The 11982-nt window shown below is 45.9% G+C and overlaps 1 protein-coding gene across 1 annotated transcript in view; it reads left to right on the top strand.

The window, feature by feature from the left end:
- Nucleotides 1-11982, top strand: part of SDK1 (sidekick cell adhesion molecule 1) — a 387816-nt gene that overhangs the window by 363616 nt on the left and 12218 nt on the right. Inside the window, exons 42-45 of the mRNA XM_005420447.3 lie at nucleotides 4197-4361; nucleotides 7073-7210; nucleotides 9144-9264; nucleotides 9472-9601. Of these exons, the coding sequence (XP_005420504.2) occupies nucleotides 4197-4361; nucleotides 7073-7210; nucleotides 9144-9264; nucleotides 9472-9601 (554 nt within the window). The remainder of the gene's footprint in view (nucleotides 1-4196; nucleotides 4362-7072; nucleotides 7211-9143; nucleotides 9265-9471; nucleotides 9602-11982) is intronic.

Below are 11982 nucleotides of genomic sequence, written 5' to 3'. Positions count from 1 at the left end.
AAAGAACCCGTCTACTTGGAGCTGGAATTGTCTGCCTCACAAATGCTGGGTTCTGCTTCCCACGCCCCGAGGGCAGCTCTCACTTTAGTTTCCTTTCTGGTGTCTTGAGTAGTGTTTTTCTGTTTTCTTCCTTTTCTATTTATTTTTAACCAAATGAGGGAGCGCAGTGTCAAACATGGACAGGAACCAGCAGAAGTCAGTAAATTCAAAGTGAAGGGTGCAGCTGCATCCCCGGCATCTGCCATGGGGCCTTTTTCGCTTCTGCTGCCGAGCGACACACCGGGGCTGACAGTTTGTCAGCCTTCACTTCCCATTCTTGTCCTTCCACTGCTTCGCATGATAATCCAGCCCTTTGCCTCTGACAAACACAGCCACGTTTTAATTGTGTCCTCTGTAGGAGGAACACCAGTGGCTTTCAGCCGGGCCTTAACTCTCAGCAGCTTCTCCCCTCATAAACCTTCTAACGTGTAATTAGGAGGGAGCTTTATGACCCAGCTCTCCTGCTCTGAGAGGAGATGACTGGTGTTTAAAACCCAAATAACTGACAGCTCTCCATGTCTTGGGTTGTCAGTGGCTGGATTTAGTGGAGCTGGGAGCCTCCCTTGCTGAGTGACAGCTTTATTTAGCGTGGAGACCCTGATTAATGGCCTGTGACGCTGGGCTGGCCCACGGGAGCAGAACAGCTCCTCCAACATGGGCTGGACACGGCATTAGGGCAGAGGTGGCTTCACCTTCCCCTGTCACTCAGATCCTCTCCCTGTGCCTGAACCTCAAGCTTAGATGGGACAGAGGCATCGAGGCTGGGAGGTGAAAAGCAAATCTCCCATCAGCAGGAGTTAGGATGGGGCAGGGCTGGGGAAAACTGACAGAAACAAGGAGCAAAGGAAAATCTTTCTTCTTTGAGGAGAGCTTGCTTTTGTGTCACATGTTTAAGAGGCTGAGTGCCCAGTGAAAGGCCTGGGGAGTGAAGATGGGGACTGGGGTGACTGAAAAGAAAAAGCAAAGGCAGGCTCCCTGGGGATGTCCCTCTGAGCCCTGCACCTGAGCTCTGTTTAGTGTTGCAAATTTGCTCTTCCCAGTGGTTTCTAAGAGTTAATACCCCGCTGATGTCCCAGCCATGGCATGTGCACCTTTCCTCCCTAAACTGAGCAGAAAATGCTGTGTATGGTACACTAATGATTTTCCACTGAACTGAAAGGCCAGCCTTTGCTATCACAGGTGACCTTCTAATGAATTCTCTTTCAGCTGAGCTTCTAACATTTAGAGCATACCTGGTTTTGAGGTTTTGAGGGTGGGGGAGAGATGCACTGAAGGAATTCACAAGTGTGTGTTCAATATTTAATCTCAAAGTTGACTACTGGAATAAAGTGATTTTTTTAGTTCAGATATATCTGGTTTTGATTATAGTTTACAAAAAGGGGTCTGGATGTTCCAGATGGATATAAGATAAATTAATTGAGGCTCTGGAATTAAAAGTCTTGCTGGCCAGGGCTTGGGAAGCCACAGGCTATGCTGTGCTTAAGGGTCAGCAGTAGGGAAGATGTAGGACATCTGTGCACTGTAGGTGCATCAGCACCTCTCTGGAACCCCAGGGATAATGAGCTGGGTTCCATTTTAGAATCATTAAGGTTAGAAAAGACCTCCAGGATCATTGAATCCAACCATTAACTCAGCACTGACAGACCTCCCCCAAGGAAAAAACCAAAGTTTTGACAAAGATTCTTTCAGTGAATGAAAGGGAGATGGGCCAGTGACTATGTGGCCACCAGCCAGAGCATCTCTGAGTCCCTGTGAGACAGAAATATCTCTGAAAAAACATTCACCAGCATCTTTTGCTGCCCCACGCCATCACCCCTGTAGCCAAGGGGACAGAGAGGAGGAAATGCAATGCTGACTTCTCAGGGGTGGTTTTCCCAACTTACTGCAAGCTTCACAAAGCACTTAAATTTACACTTCTTGGTCTGTTGGGTTTTCTGCACTGTGCACCCTGATAGGTTTGAGAAAATGAGTGAGAAAGTGTGTGTCTGAGCAGTTGTGTTTGTTGTAATGAGTGCTGAACATTCACTTTTATTGTTGCTTTTTCTTCCCCTATTTAAGTGGTTTTGAATGCAAACAAATTGCTTTTCAGACAATTCACAATGGGCTCAAATTCTCTTATTGCTGTTTACAAATGTGTTTATGAAAGCTTAGGCAATTCTAGCGAATATGGCAATATTTTATAGTCGTGAGATGCATCTTCTGAGTACTGGTGGCTGCAACAATCCAACTTTGAAAATGCATCCCTCACTCCACCCTCTTCAGAGAAACTAAATCCCAAACTCCTGTTTTTATTACATTGTAACTTTATGTGGTAAAATAATCTCAGCTTCTATTGCCCTGTAAAAGGGAAGTCAATATTTTATCTCTTGTTTTACAGCCATTGTAATACCCAGCTAATACATAACAATGGTACATTATGATAACTTCATTATAGTCTGATCATGCTGGTGAATAATGTATTGGTCCGAGTTTCAAGCATGGCAGGAAAATTACCTATTTTTATTGTTCTTTGGTGTTTCTCAAATGCAGCTGGAACAATAACAATCCAGCCTGCTTTTTGCATCTGCTGAGACTGCCAATCCTCGTGACCAGAAAAGCTGTAGTTTGGGGCTGTTACTCATTGTGTGTGTCACCAGACGTGCAGCGCGGTGCAAATCACCGAGCCAATATTTACTGCTGCCAAAGCTAAAACGTTCACATGGAAATGCACCTGCAGTGTTAATCAGTCCATCTTTGCTGCTATTCCCTGTGGCACAGGAGCAGGCTGAGGGCCAGATCTTGCTCTGTTACACCAGCACAATCCTGGAATCGCTGCAGTGACTCCAATTAGGTTACACTCAGGTAAAGGCAAAGCAAATGAGGACAGATTCCTGCCTCACACTGCAGCAGCAGAACGAGTCACAGAGGGTAACAGTGCTGGCTCCTGCTTTATTGTTACCTTGATAACACCTCGAGCCACAGAAGTCCTGCTGCTGCTGAGCCACGCAGTGCAGACGGCTGTCTTTCAAAGCAGGCAGCTCCCACACTGAAGTCCTGTCTGTGGAGAGGTTATCATCCTATTCCCACTGCTGTGGGACATGGAGAGAAAAATAGATATTGTTGGAACAGCTTTGATAGGTAAAAGTAAAAGCCCAATGGGATGTTTGTGAGGTCAGGTGTGTGAGAGCTACGCTGGGTAGGTGAGCTGAGGTTTCAGCCTCACATGTAGACAGAGACTCCATTTTCTCAGCAGAAATGCTGGGCACTAATTTTTACTGGGAAGTTAATCAGTCAGATTAATGTCTGATTCCTGCCCTCAAAATTTCTGAGTGGTATTTTAAATTATAGTTGGTTTTGTTGCTGCTGGTACCAGCATCCATCTCGTTGAAAGTTCATTCCATTGTAGTCAAGTGAATGTGAGGTTACAGGTGTGGATCAGGGATGGGAATGGTGCCTGGTCAGGATGTGAATCAGGATTAATGTCATTATGGCTGTGGAGAGCCAAGATTACCCTACTGAAACATTCCCATCAGAATGGCATTGTGCTTTTAACAATTTCAACGGCTTTATAAAAATAAACAAAACTAATTTCTGTTTGAAACTGCAGAGCACAGAGTGCAGCACCAGCTCTGTGCCATGCAAAGGACTCATCACTGTTGCTGTCATGGAGCAAGCAGCACTCCAGTGACACCAGTCCCCTGGCACCACAGAGCCTCCCAGGACTCATATCAGTCTAAGCCTCACTTGAGTGCTTCAACAACAAAGCAGATTTTGCAGTGTAAAAGGCAAGCAGAACCTTTGTGATCAGGACTCATTAATGTTGCCTTTGGTTTACGTGATCTGTCAAATGCCAGATGTGCTGATGGGTGACCTAACCCAATCAGAGGGAGTGGCAGCTGCTCCAGCCAGCTCAGGTCTCTGTGGGTGCTGCTGCTGATTTTAGAGACCTCTTCCATCTGGGCTATGAAAAGCTCCCATCCTGAATTAATGCATTCACAGATGGGGCGTTCAGGGCATCCTGACATTTGTGGGTACCACAGGGCAGCCTCCAGGTGAGCATGTCCCTGCCTGTGGCTCCAGCACAGCCCTGGTGACATTGGTGACAGCCTCTCTCACTGAGCAGGTGGGAGTGCCAGGGCACACAGCTGATGCCATTTCTCTCCTTGCTGCTCTCCTAGATGAGGGACTCTGGGATATGTTTGTGAAGGACATCCCTCGCAGCGCCACCTCCTACACTGTGGGCCTGGACAAGCTCAGACAAGGAGTCACCTATGAATTCCGGGTGGTGGCTGTCAACGAGTTTGGCTATGGAGAGCCAAGTGTTCCTTCTGTGGCAGTATCAGGTAATCATGGATTTATTTTTTAAAGTCTTTTTCAATGGAATTTCCCAAGGCTGAGGGAAAAGAGGGGAAAAAAACAAACCAGACTCTTTAGTTGCAGCAAATAATCAAGGGCAGCATGTTTTCACTTGTTCTAGGATAAAACTGGAGTAATACAGTGGTGAATTAAGGTTTGAAATTACAGTATGTTTGATTCTCAAGGGGAAAAATGTGCATGTGCCATTTTTAAGCTTGATAAAGAACCTACTCAGACTGTTTATGTCAGATCTCTTGTCATAAGACTAATTTGTAGAGTCTGCAATTTGTTTGCTTTTCCCCCATTCTCAGTCTGGTTTTTGTTTGCTCTGCTTACTTTTGGTTTTTTTTTTTTTTCCTCTGGACTCTGATAAACATTTTCTGTGTTACTTTGTCTTTAGCTCTCACAAATACAGAAGTGTAGCTTCACGTTATTCCTGACAATCCTTTGTGCTGGCAGTCCTGCTCCAGTGCGATGCCTCCAGTCCCCCTCCACCAGAACAGCTCATTTGTGATGTTCTGGGGCTCTTCCCACTCTCCCTGCTCTCTGTGCTTACTCCCAGTTACAGGGCTATGACCTAAATGTGCTTCCCAAATCTTTGTGAGCAGCCCAGCCCTCTGGTTTTCTGAAAGGGCTTGAATACCTTGAAAATCAAATTCCTCTCAGCTTGCCTGGGCTGGGCTGCTGGAGTGCCTTGGCCTGTGGTGAGGTGAGAGACCTTGCCCTTGAGGAGGCTTTTCTGGGTCTCCTCTTCCCCTGCTCTACTCCAGGTTGCTTTTGAGCCATCGGTTTCATCCTTGCTGTGTCAGCAAAGACAAGGAGAATAAAAGAACCTGATAAAGCAGCTTTGTGATTCAAAATTCTGGAGAGTCCTGAGAACCTGGCAGTGCTCCAGTATCTGGAGTGGCTTTTATCTCTTTGCTGCTCCAGTGAAAGGCATGAACACCATTCAACAACTCCCCAGCAGGCAGGAGAAGCAAGTGCTGCTCTCACCATGGTGGCTGCTGCGCTTGTCCTGACACAATTAACCACTTACCCCAGGAGAGCTTCCATGGATTTCACTGTGAGTGCTATCCCTGCTTTTCTTCTTCAGGACAAGGGCATGGACAACCCACTTCAAACACCAAGAGTCAGTGTTTTTCCTGTCTGGGGTTTCAGAGAGGCTGTAACACAGTGTAAAGGACCAGCAATCATGTCAGTCTTTCCTTTGCTCAAAGACATTATTCCACTGAAGCAGGGCATGCATCTCCTTGTGATGCTTTCTATAAATAAACTGCTTGTTTGTAAGTTCTCCACTTGAACAGAACTATTTAATTCACCTCCTTTTGATGCTTCACTGTTCCTCTCAAATTGCTGCATGAAAGTAAGAGGCTTCCATTGAGATTCACAGTCATAAAAGTATAAAGCATTTTAGGCTGGCCACTTCAGCTGGCACAGGGAGGTATAAATTGCCCTGAATCTGCTCATCCCAGCATGGCTTGTGCAGTTTGTCTCTAGGATTTTATTAGCCTGGACTGGCCTCCTAGCAAAGAAGGAGTGTGGCTGGTTTTTCCTGCTGCAGAATACCCAGTGATCTGGAACAAATTTGAGCTCGTATCGTTGGGCTTAAAAGAGACTTTTATTCAGATCCAGGCTTGGGACAGTCCGGGAAAGAGGTTTTGGTGACAGTGAGGGGTTGGGTTGTTCTCCTGGCATCACCCATTCCTGCCAGGTGGTGTTCCACCTTAAGGACTACAGGGAAATTATGTCAACTGCTGGCTCATGCTCAGAAGCTGCACTTTTTCCCAAAGCTGAGGGAGCTCAAGGGAGGACAAAGAGAATATCACTGCAAGAAAACAACAAGACTTGTTACTTTAAACCAAGACTGGCAAGGTAACTCTGGAAAGGGGAAGTTAGTGTCATTTTGTGTTTCCACTTGAGGTCAAATGGGGTGAAATGACCTGAGACTGCACAAAATCCAGGCAATTGAATTGATATCCTGTGCTGCACATCAGGCTTGGCTCAGTGGATGGAGAAGTGATATAGAGTAGCAGTGAATGTTGGAAGTTGGAGTTAATGGAGGTACTGAAAGATGCTGAACCACGTGTACTTTGTTCCCTGGCACTAGCTGTATTTTTCAAAGAGCCACTGAACAGCATTTTGGCAAGGTAAGCCTCCCAAAAAGTGGAATAATCATGGGTCATGGCACGTATATTAGTGGTTTCCTTGACCCAAGAGTGCTAAACCTGCCATGATCGAGAAATGTAGGTGTGCAGAGCTGTGGGAAGAAACCTGCCTCTCTTTTCCTGGTGATAACTTAGCCTAAGGCCTCTGGAGCTGCTCCAGGGGGATGAAAGGTGCTTGTAGAGATGGAACTGGTTGTAGAGAAGCTGTGGCTGCCCGATCCCTGGAAGTGTCCAAGGCCAGGTTGGATGGGGCTTGGAGCAACCTGGGATAGTGGAAGGTGTCCCTGCCATGGCAGGGGGTGGCACGGGATGAACTTTAAGATCCCTTCCAACCCAAACCATCCTGGGATTCTGGCTTGGAGCTGTGATATGCTCCTGTTCTCTGCCATCTCAGAAGGGTCAGCAAGCCCCTCAAGAGTCTGAACCCCCTCCTCTCCTGAGCACCATTGCAGAGTCATCATTCCCTGTGGGGAACAAGAGAAAATTTTGAAGGGGCAAAAAGAGGAACTGTTATTTGTTTTTTGCTCTTTCAGCACAAACAGAAGCCCCTTTCTATGAGGAGTGGTGGTTTCTGCTGGTGATGGCTCTTTCAAGCCTCATCCTCATCCTGCTGGTGGTGTTTGCATTGGTCCTGCATGGCCAGAGCAAGAAGTACAAGAACTGCAATGGAGGTAAGGCACCATCTCTGTGCTGTGCAAAAGTCTCAAAAGCTGTGGGAATCAGAGATGCCTTTCCTTTGAACCTCTGATTTCCTCAGCAGGGACTGTGTTTAGAGCTATTTTGCTTGCCAGAAGACTTGGAACGTTTTGCTGTCTGCTTTGGTACAAATGGCTTTTGCCCCCAGTCACACTGGGTCAGGGTTTGGACACTGACCAGCCACGGGCTCAGACAGGACAGACTCTGGAAGTCCCAGGGACTGCAGTAAAAGCCAAGGAGTCTGGATAAAAATCTTGGCAGATAAGGAATAAATAAGGAATTAGCTGAGCCTTTGTTTAACTTTGGCATAAATCCCTGATAGACGGGGAGAAGGAGAAAGATTCTGCTTTTGTATGGCTGTACCAGTGCAGATACTCTAAACCTCTGTGTGTGAGGGCTATATCACAATTCCTTTATATTGAATGCACATAACAAATGTGCATCTCACATTCCTTCCCTAAGTCAAGCTGCAGTTGCTGGGCTGGGGGCCAAGCAGCCAGGAGGTGTCTTGGTTATCTGGACCTGTTGGGTTTTAACACATAGTGAGCATCAAGTTTTGAATTTTCCTTTAGTGATGATTTTTACCAGTCTCCTTTCTTGAAAGGAAACAGGAGTTACCTGCTCTGTAACTTGGAATGTCAAATAGTCCCCTTTGAAAAAGTCTCATTCTTGAGCTCTGAATATTGTTTTTACCTTTTCTTCTCCCTACATGATAAAGTCCTGGAAGGGTTGTTCACATGTGTATTTCTCTGATAGCCTCCACCTGCAGCAGGAAATTTCTCTGATGCCAGGAGGTGCCAGAAAAGGTACATAAATGAAAAGGATCAGGTGGATGGGTCTCTGCACTACCTGTTCTTAGGGATTAATGTAATGAAGTCTTCCAGGCACTATTTAGTAATTCAGTCCCAAAGTGAAGATCTTCTCTTTCTTTGTAATTCACTTCTAACAAGTGTTAGAAATCAGATTTCAGTCCCATGAGATAGAAGATGTATGAATACCGTGGCATTTTACCAAGTTAATACTATTATATATTTGTATGCACAGCTCATAGGAAATCTCTCATCTTCTTAGTTTTACTGTGTTTGGGGGACAGACATGAAAAGGCAGGTCTGACCTGTGCTGTCAGATATCCGTGTTCACAGAGCCTTAATGCAGCACTGAAATTGAAGCTGAGGATAAAGCACCTGTCTGCTGCAAAGTGGCAGCCAGCCCTTCTCCCTGGGACACGGGCCCAGCTCACACCTTTGGGATGACAAAGGATGAGCACAGGAGAGAACAAGCTCCTGCTAGATTTGGTCACAAGAAATAATATACTGGGCTGTATTTTCCTTCTTCTTCCCATCCCATCCCTGTTCCTGCCTTACATTGTCTGGTGATTTCTCCATACCTGATCCCCATTTCAGCTGTGGCATGGTTTTCCCATTTGCTACCCACTTGACCTTCCTCTTGCTTTTTTTCCTGCTTTTTTTCTCTCTCCTTTTCCTCTTTTTCTAGTTTTACTTTCCCTTGCTTTACTCCAATCAGCAAATGGAATGGGATTCACAGCACCTGATTTAGGACACCTTCAGTAGCCACCTAAATTAGTTGTCTGGTTTCTGTTTATAGTCAAAAATCAAGAATATAAGCACTTTTGAAGCACAGTTTATCTGTGCTATTTTAGATGCTTGTCTCTGAATGAAATCCATCCATCTATGACTCCTTTCTCCTCTTTTGACTTCCTCTGCCCCTTCACTTTCCTGATACACTCCTTGCCTTCACTCTGTTCTCACTTGCCAATAAGAAAAGTAAAGAGAATATCAAAAAATTAATGATGTCATAAAACAGAAAGAAGGACAAGTTAGCTCCTGCAGTTCTATTTGGGGAAAAAGTGTTTTTGTTTCAGCTGAACCTTGTATTTCCTGGCTCCAGGTAAAACCATCTCCAATGTGGAAGAGTCAGTCACCCTGGACAACGGAGGCTTCACTGCTCTGGAGCTCAACAGCAGACACCTGAACATCAAGAGCACCTTCTCAAAGAAGAATGGAACCAGGTAAAAAGCTGGGAATGCTGTGCTTTTGGAATGTCTTTTTTCTAGCTTCAAGCACTGTTAAAGAGGCAAAAGGGAGAGACTGAAGAATCCAGAGAGGACTTAACACCCAAGTCTCTGCCTCAAGCTGTGATTCTGGCTTCTAAGCATGATTTCATTAATCCCAGGGGAATAACAACATCCCAATCACTCATCCTTTGCATTTCCTAGGTCTCCTCCTCGGCCAAGCCCAGGGGGGCTGCACTACTCTGATGAGGATATCTGCAACAAGTACAACGGGGCTGTGCTGACCGAGGGCTTGGGCCTCAATGAGAAGCCCCTGGAGGTGTCAGAGTCAGAGGTAAGGATTTCCCTCTGCCTCACATTGCACAGACACCACAGATAATCATTTCCATGCTGAATCCTGGCAAGTCTTTGAAGTCCCAGTCCCATATCTGCATCATGCTGTGTGGTCACTGTCTGTCTCGGGGATTTTAAAAGGTTCAATTCACCAGGCTGTTTGCATCACATCTTAAAATAAAAATATCAAAGGAAAGAATGACAAGCAGGACCCAGCCAGGGCAGATTCCAGACCTGGCCTTGGCAGATACTCAGTTTTCCAGAGTCAGGTAGAAAGATAAGTGCAATCAGTCAGACAGTGAGTGCTGACCTCTCTCAAGGATCATCTGCACATCCCCTTCTGTCTGTGGGCTGCAAACTTGGAGCAATTTTGGGAAAACACATATGTGCTGCAAAATAACAGCTACTGTCTTCTGGGTGAGGTTAAAGGTGAGATGTGCTTTGCACTGTTGCACTGACTGGAGTGTGGAATGTGGTTTGCAGTTTCACAGCTACAGCACACCCCACCAGTCAGAAGAGTGGCCTGAGTGGTGACAGCCACTGCCTTGGTTACAGAGGGGGTAGGTGGGGAGTGAGTAACTTGGTCATGGTTGTGAGGGCCCAGCATCCAGCTCTCTGAACACCCCAGCCTGGCCTGTAGACTGCTCTCCACAGAAGGTGGTGTTTGCCAGCATTATCCATCTGGCAGGGCTCCATCTTGTGTTCCACATTCCCTGTAAGAAGGAAGAAAGTGCTTGCAGGCTGTGAAAGTCCAGCAGTGGCCATGGGTGAATAGACAGACTTCAAAGGAGATCCAGAAAGGTAAATCTGTCTGTAAAATCAGATGCTGTCAGCTGAGATCCTGATGAATCCGAACTGACAGCGCAAGAAGCGAGCAGTGGGCCAAACCATGCCAAACCTGACCCTTCCAGCAAGAAAATATCACGGGCAGCAAGTCGTGAAAGAAGATGACAGTTTTCATCTGTAGCTTTTCTGCACCTGCAGCTACAGCTGCTTTTCCTGGCTACCTAGCTCTCACCTCCTGCTAATTACCACCGACAGCCTGCTGCTTTGTGCTGCCCTGTGGCCGACCCGTCGTGCAGGCAGCTTTCCTTGGTGCAGCTCAAGCTGCTGTCTCTGCAATGCTCCAGCATTACCCTCCAGATTAAACCCACAGTGCTTTGCTCTTGTCACTGTAACAACCCAGCATTAAACCTGTCATTAAAACAGTTTGCTGAGCATGATCGTGAATTTAGCACTGGCACCTTTTGACATTAATTTCAATGTCCCGTGTGGTATTTCCTGGTCATGTGCAGAAGTCTCCTTGCAGGGTGTCATTATGCCTTCTATATGCACCATTTGTAGAGCAGAGAATGATGTGATTTTGGGGTTTTTTTCTCAGGCTATTGATATTGTTTATTTACTGTTGTATTGCTGTCGAGCCTGACGGTCTCAGTTGAGATTCTGTTGTTTTTGTGAATGTGGGTGTGCACGTGAGTATGTGCATAAAATATGCCCCTTTTTCCTCTTTGGGGCTTGGAGATGCAGCCTGCCTGTATAATGTCTTTGATGCTTGTTTGGGGTTTTTTGTAGTGGGGAGTGCTTTTAGTCATGAAATGTTAATATGCTCCCAGTAGAGGTAGCTGTAGGAGATGCTGCCTTTTGATCAGCCTGAAAATGCTGTTTATGTTGGCAGGTGCAGACAGGAGGTGAGGGTGGGTTGGGGCAGAGGTGGGCATAGATGACTGACCACTCTCTTTTCAAGTGTTCCTGTACGTATTAGCTCTTCCTGTTTGTCTTTTATTTTCTTTTTGTTTCTGTTCTCAGAGGAGATCACAATAGACAAGCTCTGTTTTCTGAGAGTTTCAGATTTTCCATCTGTTTCACATCCTCCCCTAGACTCCGAGCTGGGGGTGACGATTTATTTCTAGAAATGCTGGCTCAGCTCCTCTCCCTGCAGAGGGGACGGGGTGTTTGTCTCAGGAGTTTATCCCTCTGGTTCAGCCTGGATGGCTTTGTTTCAGCTCACATTCCAAAATGATTCAAGAAAACAGTTCTAAGGCATTTCTAAAATAAAAAGATGTCAGCAAATTAACAGTGATTTTAAGGCCCTTGTATTTCTGGGAGGATGAAACCTCTGTGTTCAACCCTCTGGGATCATCACTTGGGCTTCCTGTGTTTTTCAATCTCTCAAAGTAAAATTGACACACCAAACTCATATTTGTCTCAATCCTAATCCCTGCATCATCCTTCAGGTGTATTTCCTCACAATGAAATTGGAGTAGAAAATGCTTTAGGAAATGCTTTGCAGCCCCTTCTTCCCCAAAGGCCCAATCTGCTTTAGTTAGGAATGCTCTTCAAGCACGAGGTTTGGATGCAGCCATGAGACTCACATTTCAGAAG

Source organism: Geospiza fortis, unplaced genomic scaffold, assembly GCF_000277835.1.
Source record: "Geospiza fortis unplaced genomic scaffold, GeoFor_1.0 scaffold237, whole genome shotgun sequence".
Taxonomy (NCBI): Eukaryota; Metazoa; Chordata; class Aves; order Passeriformes; family Thraupidae; genus Geospiza; species Geospiza fortis.
The sequence above is the reverse complement of the archived record's forward strand: the minus strand, read 5'-3'. Positions and strand labels throughout refer to the sequence as shown.